This window comes from Balaenoptera acutorostrata, chromosome 8, assembly GCF_949987535.1.
Source record: "Balaenoptera acutorostrata chromosome 8, mBalAcu1.1, whole genome shotgun sequence".
Classification (NCBI taxonomy): domain Eukaryota; kingdom Metazoa; phylum Chordata; class Mammalia; order Artiodactyla; family Balaenopteridae; genus Balaenoptera; species Balaenoptera acutorostrata.
The window spans coordinates 85,790,736-85,807,876 of NC_080071.1; the positions used below are offsets into that span (position 1 = coordinate 85,790,736).

General features: G+C 45.7%; 1 protein-coding gene across 2 annotated transcripts in view; it reads right to left on the reverse strand.

Annotated features, from left to right (window-relative positions):
• Window positions 1–663: 663 nt before the first annotated feature.
• The window catches only part of SP110 (SP110 nuclear body protein), a 42,408-nt gene continuing 25,930 nt past the window's right edge, over window positions 664–17,141 (reverse strand). The window contains exons 14-22 of one of the 2 annotated variants that reach the window (XM_057550714.1): window positions 10,091–10,189; window positions 9,487–9,629; window positions 9,072–9,116; window positions 4,470–4,583; window positions 3,887–3,999; window positions 3,123–3,231; window positions 2,762–2,833; window positions 2,040–2,180; window positions 664–944 (exon numbers count right to left, since the gene is read on the reverse strand). In XM_057550714.1, coding sequence (XP_057406697.1) covers window positions 831–944; window positions 2,040–2,180; window positions 2,762–2,833; window positions 3,123–3,231; window positions 3,887–3,999; window positions 4,470–4,583; window positions 9,072–9,116; window positions 9,487–9,629; window positions 10,091–10,189 — 950 coding nt within the window. In that variant the 3' untranslated portion in view covers window positions 664–830. Of the gene's footprint in view, window positions 945–2,039; window positions 2,181–2,761; window positions 2,834–3,122; window positions 3,232–3,886; window positions 4,003–4,469; window positions 4,584–9,071; window positions 9,117–9,486; window positions 9,630–10,090; window positions 10,190–17,141 lie in introns of both variants that reach the window. The other variant, XM_057550715.1, reaches the window with a different exon arrangement.

Sequence of the window (17,141 nt, forward strand, 5' to 3'; positions counted from 1 at the left end):
CCCGCACACCGCAACGAAGAGTAACCCCCGCTCGCAGTAACTAGAGAAAACCCGTGTACAGCAGCGAAGACCCAACGCAGCCAAAAAAAATCATCATTTTGCAAACCCTAGTGAAATGTGCTTAGGCAATGAGCATCAGTGGCTGCTAAAATCATTAGGGGAAAGGGTGATGTATAACAGATGGGTCAGGCTGGTAACACCTGAACCTGCTGGATGATCTTAACATTACAAACGAATACACAGATCCCCCTGTGAAGTCTCTTTACTAAAAAGCCAAATCGAAATACCCCTCCACCCCTCGCCCACCCAAACCTGAATCTAAGCAAGCCTCTAGTTCTAACTTCTACTTTACAAAAAATGCCAGGGAGAAAAAAACATGCCACTAAGGGGATGTAGAAAAATCCAGAATATGAAAAATGTTATAGGACAAAGACCCCAGGTTATCCAAACAGTAGACAGCAAGGAAAAAAGGCAGTGGGGAATTTACAGATCAAAAGAGCCTTAAGAGATAGATTAGCCAAATTCAGTGTGTGGAAGCTGTTTGGATCCCAATTCAAACAACACTTGTAAAAAGATTTATGAGACAATGGGGAGAATATGAACTGTGATGGGGTATTTAATAGTATTAAGGAAATATTTAACTCTTTTGAGGTGCGAAATATAAAAAGAAACAATAAAAGGCGGTGGAGGGTGTGGCAATGCTCTGAAGGGTCTGGATTTGAGTCAAGAGGCAGCCAATAACATTCCAGACTCGTTGGCAATCTAAGGATGGCCAGGACCACATCATCTGGATCCTGAAGTTGGGATGCCTTAGTTCGTCCAGAACAGGATCAAGGAGGAATCTGGAAGCTGTTCTTATTGGCTTCATGAAAAGTAAGCACTTCTTTGAGGTTCTTTTCAAATTCTGCCTCTAAATCCAGTCCTACCTGACCAAAGTCGGAAGCCTGAAAGAGAAAAAAGCAAACACACAGAGGTCTAAGGACGAAGGATTAGGACCAGCAAATCGCTCGTGCTTTTTCAGGAGCCCTGTCCTCCCTTTCCCAGATGCTGTGTTTCCCCAGCCGTCAGGCAGAATAGGTGGGAAGATGCTGCCTGCCGCTCAAATGTTCAAATGCATGAGACTCTGCCCGGTTGTTAACTTGGACCTGACAGGCGATCTGGACCGATGAGCCGATGTTGACCCCTGCAAAGCCCGAGTTTGGTGCAAAACAGAGAAAGATAAAGCTTGTCTTGAAAGCCCACTCTCTGAAGACAGGATGACCCTTCTGTTCTCCAAGGCTAAGACTGTGCCAGGCATCAAGGGGCTCCCTGGGTTGACTCTTTCGCCTCCAGCTCCATGGATGGACACCAGTTTACAGTCTGTGGCTCATGAACATGCCAACTTGTGGCACGCAGGAGAGGAAGGAGGCTCAGTGGAGATGAGAATCTACCCTAGATACGTCCCAAGAAATATCTGTATAAGTGAGAGTAAAAATCAGGGAAAACTCAATAAACTAAAGGTAAGAATGCCTTGGATTGCAAGGTAGCTCAACTCGTTGACTCTCCCTTCTAACGAAGGATGGAGCCGACACCAGCTGAAGGCAAGTCCGGATGTTCGAGTCCACTGGGAAATTCAAGAGTAAAATCCAAGCATGAGCATCCTGAATGTTTAATTTATTTCATTTAAATTAATTAATTCATTTATTTCCGTGTTTCTGAGGCATGAAGGACCATGTAAGCATCAACTGCCTTCCCCCTAGTTTGAACAAGGAGGTAGGATGAAATTGACTACTCGGTGGGAGTAGCGTATCTTTCTGAAACTGAGGATGGATTTCTTTTTTCAGGTACCGTTCACAAGGATCCTTCCCTGTCCTGCTTGCTGTTCTTTTTGACATCCTCCCCTCCACCTCTGGGATTTGGAGGCAGTTTCCTTCTACAATCCTTGTCTTTTTGAGCTCTCCCCGGGACAAGACTGGGTAAGATTCTTGCAAAGCTCTGCTGCGCCAGAAATGAGGGGAAAGTAGAAAGCATGTGAAACGGAGGCAGGAAATGCCCTTTACCTTGTAAAATGTTTTATGGTTGCGAAATATCAGGCGCATGTCCCGTAGAAACCAGGCCACTGTGTACACTTTCTCAGCCAGCCTTTCCTTAACCAGGTCCAACCACATGGCTTCCCTAAAGGGTTCACCATAATCTCGAATCTAGGGGCAAAGCCATCAAAGAGGTGATGTTAGCATAGCCATCATCGCTGAAATGGATCCAACACAAGCCTTTATTTCCAGGGTAATACTGATAATAACATCCAACATCTATGTGCCAGGCATTGTTCTAAGCTTTGCCACTATATTAACATAGGATCTCCACAACAACCCTAAGAGATTGGTACTATAATTACCCCTGTTTTATTGATGAGAAACCAAGGGGTGGAGAAGTTAAGTAACCTACCCAAGATTTCACAGCTAAAAACTGGTAGAGCTACATTGAACCCACAGTTCAAGTCTCCTGAGTCTGTACCCTCAACCCTATGCTCTCTCTAAGAAAGACATTCCCACAGAAGAGAAGGAGAAACTGAGATACAGGGCAGGAGAAGCAACTCGTCTGTGTCCCAGAGCTGGTATGCAGTGGGGTGGAGTTTGAATCAGGCAGTGCCACTGCAGAGTCTGCAGCTAAACCTCTGCTCTCTGCAAACAGAGGTACCTGCAGGACGCACACTCCATGTTTCTAGAATGAGTTTAACATCAGAGAGATGCCCAGAGGATGAGAAACATCTAATAGGACTTACATTACATGGGGTCTTCGTAAAGAAAGAGCTTTGTGGATGACAGTAGGCTTTCAAGAGGAGAAACTCACATTTCTGTAAAGTGCGAAGAGGGATTTAAAGGGAAATGTTATTTGGAGAAAGTGAAGCCAAGCCTTTGCCCAGGTACCACAAACAGGAGCAGCCGAACACAACCAGACTTCTGACCCCGTTTGCCAATGCACCATGATGGGGGTGGTGGGGTGGTGGTTGAATTCTGTTTGTCCTCCATGTTTGGGCACTGAAGCTCCATCCTCTGAAGTGAGGCTTCCTTTGGGTGCCCTTCCCTGGACCCTTTGCCTCTTTGAGCGGAATGGGGTAGGCTTGGGGTTCCCATCCGACTCACCAACTGCTCCTCGGGCTGCATCTGCCTTGCCAGGACCCCAGATTGCCCAAGACACTGCTGGCTTCCAGAAGACTCCTTCATCCTGCAGAAGGTGCAACTCCACGGGCTCCTGAGGGGCCGGACATAAGTGAGCGAGGGCAAGGTCCCTGGAAACAGTCACCGTTTTCCTTTCAGGAATGGCTGATGGGCGCAGCCGGGGATGAAGGGGACACCTCCCAGAGTCTCCAAGACCCCCAAGGGGGGGATCTCCCATCAAGGCAGAGACACAGGGGTCCGTGTGGTGTCAGGTGGTGTCAGGGTGAGTGGTGGGCTCTCCTTCCCCCCCTCAGAGCTGCTGGGAGCACAGGGGGCCCTGCCCACCAGGCCCAAGTATTGGAAACTGGGTCTTAAACCCCTGGGGGACCCAGGCTCCATCAGCCTGTTGAGACCCTGGGGAAATGGGAAAAGCAGGCCACGTTTCCTGCCTTTTCTGAATACTCACAGAACACAGACAACTGGTGTTTTTCGTCCCTTACCCTCCTTGGACAGGAGTCTGGGTTACGAAACTAGGAAAGGCCATCTCCCAGAAGCAGTGGCAGTCAGGGTGGCTCAGACACGGACTCAGACACTGATACCAGAGGGAACACAGGCTGCTGCCCCACTGGGCTGCGTGGGGTCACACCGAGCCCAGGATGCTCACAGGTCCTGCTCTTCCACCTGGAGATGCGCGACCAGAGGCGGAGCCTGGGCGAAGTGTACGCGCACGAGGCGGGGCTGCGTCTCACCTCTCAGTCTCCGCAGGTGGGATGTGACAGTCCTCATGAAAGGCCCTTGGACAAGTGTCACAGCAGAGCAGCGGCCCCCCTCTACAGCATACCTCACATTCCCTGGAGTTTTCCTGCTAGAAAGGGAGATAATGCGGGCACCGCTGGGACCAGAAAGAACCGCGGACACTAACACTGCGGGAATCTGGAACACGGCGGAGTTCGTGTCCCACTAGACGCTTCGGGCTGACCCAGCGGGGCGCGCACTGGGAACGCCCGCAGACGGAGGACGAGCCCGGCCTTGCAATCGCGGAAGAGCAGGCGGCAAGAATTGCCACATCGCCGCGTGAACCACAGATTGTCAGAGCTGGAAGGGGCCGGAAGGTCATTTAAGTCTTTACTACACCAAGCATGGTCTGAGGACCAGCGATTGTCTGGGAGCTGGTTAGACTCGCAGACCTACTGAATCGAAATTTGCCTTTTCCCCGGGGCCGGTTTGTTAAGTACACGAAATTGGAGAAAACACAGCTTTGGCCAACTGTCTCACTTGACAAGCCTTGAAAAGGAGGAATGCTTTTTCTCTGCTGTCAAAGTAAATTAGTACCTGAGTTAGGTTGGCCCCAAGGCTGCCCGTGCCTGGGTCAGAGCTCTTTTCATCCGCTGTGCGCCGTGCCAGGCAAACGTGTTGGCAACTCAGAGAACAGTCTCTGATGTTATGCTGACACACAGAAAGAAAGATATACAAAGACAGAGAGTTGCTGTGTAAATGTGTTGTTTGGGGGGCCTGAGGAACCATAGGGGTCTTTCTCATGGCCTTAAAATGTAGTAAATTCTACAAGTGATTTATGTGAGGAACACAGTCTTTACGGCTGGATAAATATTCACAGGCAGGAACCCCGGTTCTGCTCCCAGCCCCACAAGACAGACAGTGTTGGGCTCCATGCACCCAAGGGAACATTTTTTCTGCACTAAAGGTGGGAGTCAGGAAGAGGGGTCCTTCTGCCTTTGCCCGACTGTGATACTGTCCCCACCAGATGGCTGGAAGGTGGTCAGGAAATAGACCATCAGGACCTGGAACAAAGGCTCAAAGGGCCTGGGAATCAGTTACACCCAAGGAGAGAAACCCTGCCACTACCCTCAACCATCCATAATACAAATATGAGGACCTGGGCAAGGGGCTAAGGGATGGACATGTTTTGTCCATTCGCAAAACTAGCCACTCAGCCAGAATGAAAAATCTTCTTGATCCGGGACTCTGTTCATCTCTCTTAACTGGGGAGGCTTCCTGCTCAACCCCTCCACTTACTAGGCCCCAGGGCCTCATAAGGAGGACTCCCCGACCCTGAATGTCAGGGAATCTTTCTGGCCTTCCCATCCTGAACTTGTCAGTCTGCCTTTCTCTGTTCTTAGGGTTGACATTCTATGGCCATTCTTGCCTCTGACTGGACACCTGGCCTGCCCTGGTCCAGAGTACAGATGCCAGTTCCCAGATAGCCCAGGCCGGCCCACTCCTCCTGGCTGAGACCCCGGTTGGGTCCAGAGCCTTGAGCACCATTGCCACTCCTCACCCCACCACCCTTGCCATACTCTGGAGTGAAAGTTTCCAGCACACATGATATGATAAAGAAATGGTAGAGAAAGGACATACAACCCCACAATCACATTCTGTAATAGAGAGTTTGACTCCGGTTTTCACGTTTGACTGTTGATGGCCTCAAGCCCAACTTCCCCTCTTGGCACATCTGGGCAAGGTGATGGGAAAGCTCGTGATCTCCCTCCCTCGACCACAGTGAGACGTTCAAGCCAGACAGACCCCGCCCCGGCAAGGGGGTCCTCACCTTGCCCCACCATAATAAAACGTTGGGCCACACCCTCTTAGCTCAAGCCATTTTCAGATCAGCTTGGGTGGCCTACCTTGCCTCTTCCCAGAAAGACTCTGTATGTGGGTAATAGATCTTTCATTCTCTCTTGGTACATGTGTGGCATCATTGGTTTCACTATCTGAACCCACTTGGGTTAGCAAGCAGGAGTCTGGGTGACCCCCCCCCCCAGGGGTCTTTCTCCTCTTGCTATGGATTGCTAACTGGCTCTGCTCCCTGCTGGCTTACGCTTCGAGCTGTGTGGCAGGCTGCCGCGCAACGGCACTGAGGTTGCGGGCATCCGCCCTGAGGCACCATTCACTCTTTCCAAGTTTAAGAACAGGCCAAATCGGGCAGTTAAATGGAGAAAAAGTAGAGATCATCACTCTTGCTCTAAATATATAGATCTTGTATTATAAGTTTCTATCCTCGAAGGCCTTGTTTTAATCTATACTGAGTTCTATCAACTATTTTAACAGAGAGGAAGGTCCATTTTATAAAGCTGACTGTGTCAAAGATTTAATTTTATTTTACTTTATTATTTGTTGGGTCAGAGCATCCATGCCCACTACAGGATATTTTCGGGCAATGAGTGTTATGACCTTGGGGCATTTAGGGAAGGCAACAGTTTTGATGGTTAAGGTAAGGTATACCAGTTTGTCCTCTGTTATATGTTTGGTAAATCCCCTAGGAGGGTAGCGGGTACCTTGTTTAAATTTAGTGGGATACAGTTACTCACAAAGGAGCCCCACCCATTAAGGTCCCTATACCCAATATTATTGCAATTACTGATGCCATCCACTTAGCAAGTGGTAAATGCTTTACTGTCACAGATTTGGCTAATATGTTCTGTTCTGTGCTTATTTCAATAGCATCTCAGCTGCAGCTGGCCTCCACCTTTGCAGGGATACAACACACCTTTACCTGGCTACCATGGGGTACCTCTTCAGCTTTGCCATCACACACAGTCTCTGCAGGCAAAATTGTGACTGCATCCGACTTCCCCCAGGAGCACAGGTATGACACAACACTGATGACATCCTTCTCCTTTGACATACTCATTCAGAATATACAACTATTCAGAAAGGAACTCAGGGAAAGGGAAGGGTCATCACCCCACACGCAGTACGAGGCCCTACCAGCTCAGCAAATTGCTGGGCTTTGTTTGGTCAGTTGAGGGCTGCTCTATTCCCGACACTGTCAAGAAACAATAATTGACCCTCTGAATACTCAATCGCACAACAACTGCCCAACATTTTTATCCCTTTTGAGTTCTGAAGGTAACATAGTCCTTATTCACAGATTTTGCTTGTACCCATTTAAGCTGTTATTTGCAAATCAGCCCACTTTGAATGGGGACCCCTCAACAAAAGGCTCTAGAATTTGTCCAAAGAAACCCCCCAAAAAACAAAAGCAAAAACTATCAGTCCCACACTACATGCCATTAGGGTAGCATCTTCTGGCTGCATACGGGGCCCTTCTGGAAGTAGAGGCTCTCACGGGCCCTGAGCTGCCCATTTTGCCTTTTGGGTCAAGGGAGCAGCACCCTGCAGGGCAGCCACAAAACACACGTTTAGGGGCTTCCCTGGTGGCGCAGTGGTTGAGAATCTGCCTGCCAGTTCAGGGGACACGGGTTCGAGCCCTGGTCTGGGAGGATCCCACATGCCGCGGAGCAACTGGGCCCGTGAGCCACAATTACTGAGCCTGCGTGTCTGGAGCCTGTGCTCCGCAACAAGAGAGGCCGCGATAGTGAGAGGCCCGCGCACCGCGATGAAGAGTGGCCCCTGCTTGCCACAACTAGAGAAAGCCCTCGCACAGAAACGAAGACCCAACACAGCCATAAATAAATAAATAAATAAAATTAAAAAGAAAAAAAACAAAACAAAAAAACACAAAAAAACCCCACATGTTTATAGTATTAGCATCAGATCTCTTGCTGGTACACATAAACAGAGCTAGACACCAGTGGAGACTGGGTATACTGCAGAGCGACAGTGACATGTTGGAAAACGTTGCTGGGGGAAAGGCCTGCACTGGTCCATTCATGATCAGAACTAAACTTTGTTTTCTTTATCTCAATGTGGCTCCTGATGGGGGGACTGAATGGGCAGCTCAAGTGTGCCCCTGGCTATCATTTGCTGACTTGTAGCGTTATGAGTAAGAAGGAACTATAATATTGGGGCCATTAATGATCTGGATTTTAAATATCTTTATTTTGTTTCTGGTTACAAAAGTAATTAATGATCAATATAAAAATTCCACCTGTACATAAATATATAATATGGAAGTCAAATGTATCCTGTAATCCCATCCCAGAATCACTGATTCTTTCAGATATTTATTTAGTCATAGTCTTACAAATTCACATAAGCAAAATTGGGCTCCTTTACATGTTCTTTCCAGTTTAAGCTTCCTGAAGCTTTCTTGACCTTAAAACCCTTGGGTGGTTTTCCACTGACTGAAGGATGGGTCTATACCTGCAAACCATCCATTTTTAAAAAGTATTATTCTGTTGATGTATCAGTTTATTTTACAATACTGATGGACATCTGTATTCTTCCCTATTTTTTGCCATTACAAGGAGCCTCCCTAAACATATCAAGATATTTAAAATCAGCATGGAAAAGATGGTTTATACAATAAACAGCTTTGGGGGACCATTGCCTTATAAACTTTGAATGAATCCAGCCAAGTGTCAGGCTAACCTCCAGGGCAAGATGGGAGAGGCACCACTGCCTCTGCTGGAGGTTCACATCTAACAGGAAGCTCATGAATGGGACTCGGGGCTGGAAGTTGTATTTACGGAAGTAAAGACAGCTGGGGAGGAGCAGCGGGTACGGCCAATGGATGACTGCCATTTTCACCTGGAGGGAGGCTGTGCAGAGACAAAGCTCAGTTCAAACACATTATTCCATTCTGGTGCTACCGGTAATGAGCATGTTGGATTGAGGAATACTTGGAGTTCAATCAACGATGATCTTCTTATTCTTTCTTATACCGTTCTTGTCTATTTCAATACCGTATCTACTTTTCAATCTAGGGCACTCTATTTCTGACGTCTTTTGTTGGTAATCATCCAAATATACAGATCTTTTCCTAAAACACATGCTTTTGTCCTAATCTTTATTTTAAAGAGTTATTTGCTTCCCCATCTTAAAATTAACTCTGAAAATAATGGTGGCACGTACATGTACTAGTGTGCTAAAGCAGTTGTCATGAAGATGCAGTGCTGAAATGGGAAGGTGACTTGAGGCTGGGAAAGTCGAGAACTCCCAGGCAAGCCTTGGGACACAGAAAGTCGGCAACATGACGACTGAGAATGTGGTAGAGATTCACCTGCTATTTACCTCTCTCTTGAGACTTCTTCTTGGAGGACAGAGCAAAAGTCCTTTCTGAAAGAGAGGATGGGTCAATGAATGGGGTTGTTCTGGAGGTTCTTCTCTAGTAAATATCCAAGTTTCCACTTCCTAATGAAACAAGACAGGTGTCTCTGTCTTCATCTAGTTTCCTTCCAGCCCATCCCCTCTGATACCACCAGGCTAAGCTTCTTGCATCCCTCCTTGCATTTAAAGTTCCCCACCATTAGCACCAATCTATGTTCCTAAATTTCTCACCCACAATGTTTCTCTATGATCGTTTAGCTCTTTCTCAATCATGCTGTGGAATCCTAATGGGAATTTCTTCACCCTTCTGTTATTGAAATTCCACTCATCCTTCAAGGAATTAAACTCATCACCTATGTGTCCCTTGTTATTACAATACCTCCAGCAGATGTTCTAGGGTCTTTCCTCTGCAAAGCACACTCCGCTTCCAGTTCTTTGATTGTTTGCGTTTTCCTTCAATTTCAAATTCTCTTGGTGTGAACCAAAGTCCCTTCTCATTCTGAATACACTTCTCTGAGGAGCCTGTAAGGTAAAGACAGCCCATTCCTGGATCCACTTCCATCCTCTGTGAATTCACCCTACACCTCCAACCCCCTACTTGTGATTCTCCACCTTTCTGGGTCCAGAGACTCCCTGTGAGGTGGCAGCAGTAGCAGGGGAGTCTGATTCCTCCTCTCTCAGGTTGAAGGAAGCCCTAAAACCTGCCCGACTGGTGAAGGATTGGGACAGAATTTGCCTTTTATGTGGCAAGGACAGGTGTCACAGGGTCCATGGATGACTTCCATGTGGGAGGGGAGTGGCCTGGTCATCAGATGTACCATGACATTGAAAAGGTTGAAAATTCCTTCTTAAAAAGCACTGCTTTTTCTGCAGCCTAGCTTGCAGGATCCATGTCCTGAACAACGACACACGTGGATATTTTCTTCCCTTCTAGTGATTCCTTCATCTAGGGTTTCCAAAGAGCAGAAGATCTAGGAACTCACCTTGTTTCATTTTCTCCTTATATAAAATCCCCTTTGCATCACCACAGGTCACAGGAAGTTTAGGAGAGTGAAAATCCAGAGCTTCATCTTTGGGTTTTCCTGAAAGTAGAAAAGAACAGATTAGCGTTCCTCAGTCTTCATTCTGTCTCCCCCATGAATTTTCCATGAATTCTAATAATAGTAGTAATGACAATAATAACATGAATGGCAGTAGGGAGCATCCTCTGGTTAATTTACAGGAAGTCTTCCGTTTTGAGTAGCAGATTAGATATGTGAACAGAGGGGTCTCTAATAAACAAAACTACCCCCGCCAACACTATATCAAATAAAATAATTTAATAAAACGTACTGTGCTTCTTCGGTGAATGTGTTTAAATTCACAAACTCATTGACTATCACCTAAAGTTCCTTTATTCCATAAGCATCCTGTTTATCCCTCTGTGCTGATGGGAGTTGCCTACGCAAAATATTTCTTTGCATTCATGTAGCTGGAGAAAATTTCTCCGTCTATGATTTTATTGCCTGATTCAAACCAAGATGGGAGTGAGTGAGGCAGTTAGCACCGAAGGGATAGTGTTAGTCTTCATCGTTTGCTGTCCCTTTTCATTTGATTGTTCCCCTGCTTCTTCCTCTATGAGTAAAAGAAACCCCTGGAGAGCTCTAGACTAGTTTGCACATTGCCTATGGAGCGATTTGGCAACTCACAGCCCCTGAGTAGGGATCTGGGGTTCTGATTCAGGAGAAGGAATTGTAAAAGGGTTAACATAAACATCAGCAATTCCTGCTTCCCCTCCTCCCAGCCTCGTTTTGGGTGAATTCATTAGAGACAGACCGCAGGAGCTGCTTCTTGGGGACGAGGGGAAAGGGCTCTCCACGGCTGATGTGCAGTTATTCAGGATGTTGCATCTGCAATGAGGCTAGGAGAATATCTAGTCCAACTTTCTCCCTGGCCTCAAACACTTACTGAAAGATCCAAAGGAAAATGTATGAAAAAGCAAGATCATCGTTGGAAAAAAAACCAACAGAGCAGCATCAGTGGCAAAGAAACCATTAGTTACTTTGGAGAGATACGAACTAGCTAGAGTCAGATGAGACAGGAGAAATGAGGGGATGGTTGCTTCCAACAGAACCCAGAGGATGCCCAGTCTTGGGGGAGAAGGGACTGTAGCAAGATTGGTAGGAATGAGGGGGTGGGAAGACCTTTGTTCCAACAGCTGACCGGTGCTCTTGCATGGAGTGGCCACCTGCAACACTGGTCCCCAGAGTCTGCCCACTAAATATGACCCAGTGGATGAGAGCATGACACTGGGAGCCAGACTGGGTGGGCTTCTAATCCTGGTTCTGCAATTTACTAGCAAGTTTACATAAGTGTGCGCTGACGTCATCAAAGCTGAGTGGGGCATTTGCACTACAGGTTCCTAGCTGACGAGGCAGAATCACAGGTAACTTTGAGCCACTATGACAAATCCTGAGAGGGATTAGTATGGCAACAGGGACCTTCCATAGTTGTCTGTGTCACCAAACTATCTTCCCTAACTCCATACGGTAAGTACAGGTGCAGTGAACACAGACATCCCGGACATGTCCACAAGCAGATGCGGTAGCAGTGGGAGGCTTTGGGAGCTCTGGGAAGCAAGCCAGCATGCAGAGTCGTGGGCACAGGCAGTGCCCCCTTCTTTACCTGGTCCAGGCAGCTCACCGAGTCAGGAGGGACCTTGTGTCCCAAGTACTTCCGAAGCCACCACTCCGCCCCTCCGGGAGGGAGAGAGCTTTCTTATAGGAATGCAAGAGATTTCTGTGCATTAATTTTTTTTTAAACATCTTTATTGGAGTATAATTGCTTTACAATGGTGTGTTAGTTTCTGCTTTATAACAAAATGAATCAGTTATACATATACTTATATCCCCATATCTCTTCCCTCTTGCGTCTCCCTCCCTCCCGCCCTCCCTATCCCACCCCTCTAGGTGGTCACAAAGCACCGAGCTGATCTCCCTGTGCTATGCGGCTGCTTCCCACTAGCTATCTATTTTACATTTGGTAGCGTCTGTATGTCCATGCCACTCTCTCACTTTGTCCCGGCTTACCCTTCCCCCTCCCCATATCCTCAAGTCCATTCTCTAGTAGGTCTGCGTCTTTATTCCTGTCTTGCCCCTAGGTTCTTCATGACCATTTTTTTCTTCCTTAGATTCCATATACATGTGTTAGCATACGGTATTTGTTTTTCTCTTTCTGACTTACTTCACTCTGTATGACAGACTCTAGGTCCATCCACCTCACTACAAATAACTCAATTTCATTTTTTTTATGGCTGAGTAATATTCCATTGTATGTATGTGCCACATCTTCTTTATCCATTCATCTGTCGATGGACATTTAGGTTGCTTCCATGTCCTGGCTGTTGTAAATAGTGCTGCAATGAACATTGTGGTACATGACTCTTTTTGAATTATGGTTTTCTCAGGGTATGTGCCCAGTAGTGGGAGTGCTGTGTTGTATGGTAGTTCTATTTGTAGTTTTTTAAGGAACTTCCATACTGTTCTCCATAGTGGCTGTATCAATCTACATTCCCACCAACAGTGCAAGAGGGTTCCCTTTTCTCCACACCCTCTCCAGCATTTATTGTTTCTAGATTTTTTTATGATGGCCATTCTGACCAGTGTGAGGTGATACCTCATTGTAGTTTTGATTTGCATTTCTCTAATGATTAGTGATGTTGAGCATCCTTTCATGTGTTTGTTGGCAATCTGTATATCTTCTTTGGAGAAATGTCTATTTAGTTTTTCTGCCCATTTTTGGATTGGGTTGTTTGTTTTTTTGATATTGAGCTGCATGAGCTGCTTGTAAATTTTGGAGATTAATCCTTTGTCAGTTGCTTCATTTGCAAATATTTTCTGCCATTCTGAGGGTTGTCTTTTTGTCTTGTTTATGGTTTCCTTTGCTGTGCAAAAGCTTTCAAGTTTCATTAGGTCCCATTTGTTTATTTTTGTTTTTATTTCCATTTCTCTAGGAGGTGGGTCAAAAAGGATCTTGCTGTGATTTATGTCCTAGAGTGTTCTGCCTACGTTTTCCTGTAAGAGTTTGATGGTGTCTGGCCTTACATTTAGGTCTTAATCCATTTTGAGTTTATTTTTGTGTATGGTGTTAGGGAGTGTTCTAATTTCATTCTTTTACATGTAGCTGTCCAGTTTTCCCAGCACCATTTATTGAAGAGGCTGTCTTTTCTCCACTGTATATTCTTGCCTCCTTTATCAAAGATAAGGTGACCATATGTGAGTGGGTTTATCTCTGGGCTTTCTATCCTGTTCCATTGATCTATATTTCTGCTTTTGTGCCAGTACCATACTGTCTTGATTACTGTAGCTTTGTAGTATAGTCTGAAGTCAGGGAGCCTGATTCCTCCAGCTCCGTTTTTCTTTCTCAAGATTGCTTTGGCTATTCGGGGTCTTTTGTGTTACCATACAAATTGTGAGATTTTTGTTCCAGTTCTGTGAAAAATGCCATGGGTAGTTTGATAGGGATTGCATTGAATCTGTAGATTGCTTTGGGTAGTAGTCATTTTCACAATGTTGATTCTTCCAATCCAAGATCATGGTATATCTCTCCATCTATTTGTATCATCTTTAATTTCTTTCATCAGTGTCTTATAATATTCTGCATACGGGTCTTTTGTCTCCTTCGGTAGGTTTATTCCTAGATATTTTATTCTTTTTGTTGCAGTGGTAAATGGGAGTGTTTTCTTAATTTCACTTCCAGATTTTTCATCATTAGTGTATAGGAATGCAAGAGATTTCTGTTCATCAGTTTTGTATCCTGCTACTTTACCAGATTCATTGATTAGTTCTAGTAGTTTTCTGGTAGCATCTTTAGGATTCTCTATGTATAGTATCATGTCATCTGCAAACAGCGCCAGCTTTACTTCCTCTTTTCCGATTTGTATTCCTTTTATTTCTTTTTATTCTCTGATTGCTGTGGCTAAAACTTCCAAAACTATGTTGAATAACAGTGGTGAGAGTGGGCAACCTTGTCTTGTTCCTGATCTTAGTGGAAATGGTTTCAGTTTTTCACGATTGAGGACGATGTTGGCTGTGGGTTTGTCATATATGACCTTTATTATGTTGAGGTAAGTTCCCTCTATGCCTACTTTCTGGAGGGTTTTTATCATAAATCGGTGTTGAATTTTGTTGAACGCTTTCTCTGCATCTATTGAGATGATCCTATGCTTTTTCTCCTTCAATTTGTTAATATGGTGTATCACATTGATTGATTTGCATATATTGAAGAATCCTTGCATTCCTGGGATAAACCCCACTTGATCATGGTGTATGATCCTTTTAATGTGCTGTTGGATTCTGTTTGCTAGTATTTTGTTGAGGATTTTTGCATCTATGTTCATCAGTGATATTGGCAAAGAAACCCGAAAGTTAGCAGAAGGAAAGAAATCATAAAGATCAGAACAGAAATAAATGAAAAAGAAATGAAGGAAACAATAGCAAAGATCAATAAAACTAAAAGCTGATTCTTTGAGAAGATAAACAAAATTGATAAACCCTTAGCCAGACTCATCAAGAGAAAAAGGGAGAAGACTCAAATCAATAGAATTAGAAATGAATAAGGAGAAGTAACAACTGACACTGCAGAAATACAAAGGCTCATAAGAGATTACTACAAGCAACTATATGCCAATAAAATGGACAAATTCTTAGAAATGCTCAACCTTCCGAGACTGAACCAGGAAGAAATAGAAAATATGAACAGACCAATCACAAGCACTGAAATTGAAACTGTGATTAAAAATCTTCCAACACACAAAAGCCTAGGACCAGATGGCTTCACAGGCGAATTCTATCAAACATGTAGAAAAGAGCTAACACCTATCCTTCTGAAACTCTTCCAAAATATTGCAGAGGGAGGAACACTCCCCAACTCATTCTACGAGGCCACCATCACCCTGATACCAAAACCAGACAAAGATGTCACAAAGAAAGGGAGGCAGCTTTCTGATCTGCTCCTGATGGCCCTGCATTTGGCTCCATCTCACCCCTCATCTCAGTAAACAAGCCTCTAAGGATGGAAGCCTGAGGGTGAGGCCTGTGTGGGGCTCTCCCGCGTCTATTAGGTCACTGCTAGTAAATGTGAGCAAACTCAGGAAGTCTGCTAGAAGTAAGCAATTAAAGAACAAAGGGAGGGACTTCCCTGGCGGTCCAGTGGTTAAGACTTCATGCTTCCAATGCATGGGGCCCGGGTGCGATCCCTGGTGGGGGAACTAAGATCCCACATGCTGCACGGCGGGGGTGGGGGAAGAACAAAGGGAGTTCATAGAGATGAAAAGCCTGATGGAGGAAATGAAAAGAACAAGGAAGAGCAGAATGGAAAAAAACCCAGTGAGGGATTGGGAAGACGAACTACACGGATTCTTACAGAACATAGAGAAAAGGCACAAGGTGAAACTGTGCCTGGAAAGACACGGCCTGGGGAGAAGTCTGGAGCTCTATGATTTGTACACAAGGGGCCTGGGCGGGGGATGGAGTGGCTGGAGGAGAAACGCTAGTTAAGGGAACAGTAAAAGCAGCACACACACTCTATTGTTTATTTTCACTACAACCTGTAACAAAAGGAAGGCAATGACAATGATCCTCATTTTATAGATGGGGGACTCAGGTGCAGATTTGGAGAGAGAATTCCTGGTGGTCACCACACTGTGTGAGATGGAGCTAGCACTGGAATCCAGACGTGCCGGCCCCTAGTCTCGTGCTCTTTCCGTGCCATCAGAAACACTGCAACGGGCTTGCCTGGTGGCGCAGTGGTTGGGAATCTGCCTGTCAATGCAGGGGACACGGGTTCGAGCCCTGGTCTGGGAAGATCCCACATGCCGCGGAGCAACTGGGCCCGTGAGCCACAACTGCTGAGCCTGCGTGTCTGGAGCCTGTGCTCCGCAACAAGAGAGGCCACGATAGTGAGAGGCCCGCGCACCGCGATGAAGAGTGGCCCCCACTTGCCGCAACTAGAGAAAGCCCTCGCACAGAAACGAAGACCCAGCACAGCCAAAATTAAATAAATAAATAAAAATAAATAAAAGTTACTTTCATCTTTAAAAAAAAAAAAAAAAGGAAGAAACACCGCAACAAGACTCCACTTCATAAGATGGTTAACAGCACAGAGATACGACGTTAGATCAGAAGTCACAGCCAGGGTGGAGGTGCTAAGGAGACAGGAAAAGCTGATGCAGATGGAGAGCTGTCAGGGTTTGCCTGGACTCTTTGCTTCCTACTTGTGTTTCCTAAAAATACCAGGAGGTTTTTTTTTTTTTCTTTTTTCAGTGTAAAGGACAAAGGACTTGGGATTAAAACACCTAGGTTGATTTTAGCTCATGGAAGTCTTTTATGCTCTAATTGAATCTGGAAAATGGACCGAAAAATACCTCTTCGAGGATTAAATGGCAAAATGTGGAACAAAGTGCTTTGCCAAATGTAAAGTGATGTACACACTTATATATTGCTGGCAGGGCCTCTGCATATGGTAGTGTGGGATGTGCACTGAGTAAGGATTTCCCCTTTACGGTGGGAGGGTGGGGAGCTCCTAGTCACATCAGAGCTGTAATCCATTTGCACACTTCCCACGTTCTTCCAGCAGAGGGCAGCAAAGGGCCTGGTCTCAAGAATCAGCTCTGACAGACGTAGGTCAAGTGTATGGTGGAAGGGGCAATTTTTCAATTTCATGAAGTTCACTGTATGCGTCAGTGGAGGCCCTGATATTGGTGTTCATACTTGCTGAGAAAGAATGAATAATGTATTGATTTGACAGCTATTTAAGCACAAACCGCAAGGCACAGAGGAGACATGAGCAATGAGCAAGATGGCCCCGTGTTCTGACCTCATTTGCGTTTCGCTCAGTGAACAGGATGTACACAGACAGTTGATTACACTTGTGATAAAACAGAAACAGACTCACAGTCTTAGAGAACGAACTTATGGTTACCAGGGGGGAAGGGTCGGGGGGAGGGATAGTTCGGGAGTTTGGGATTGACATTAACACGCTACTATATTTAAAATG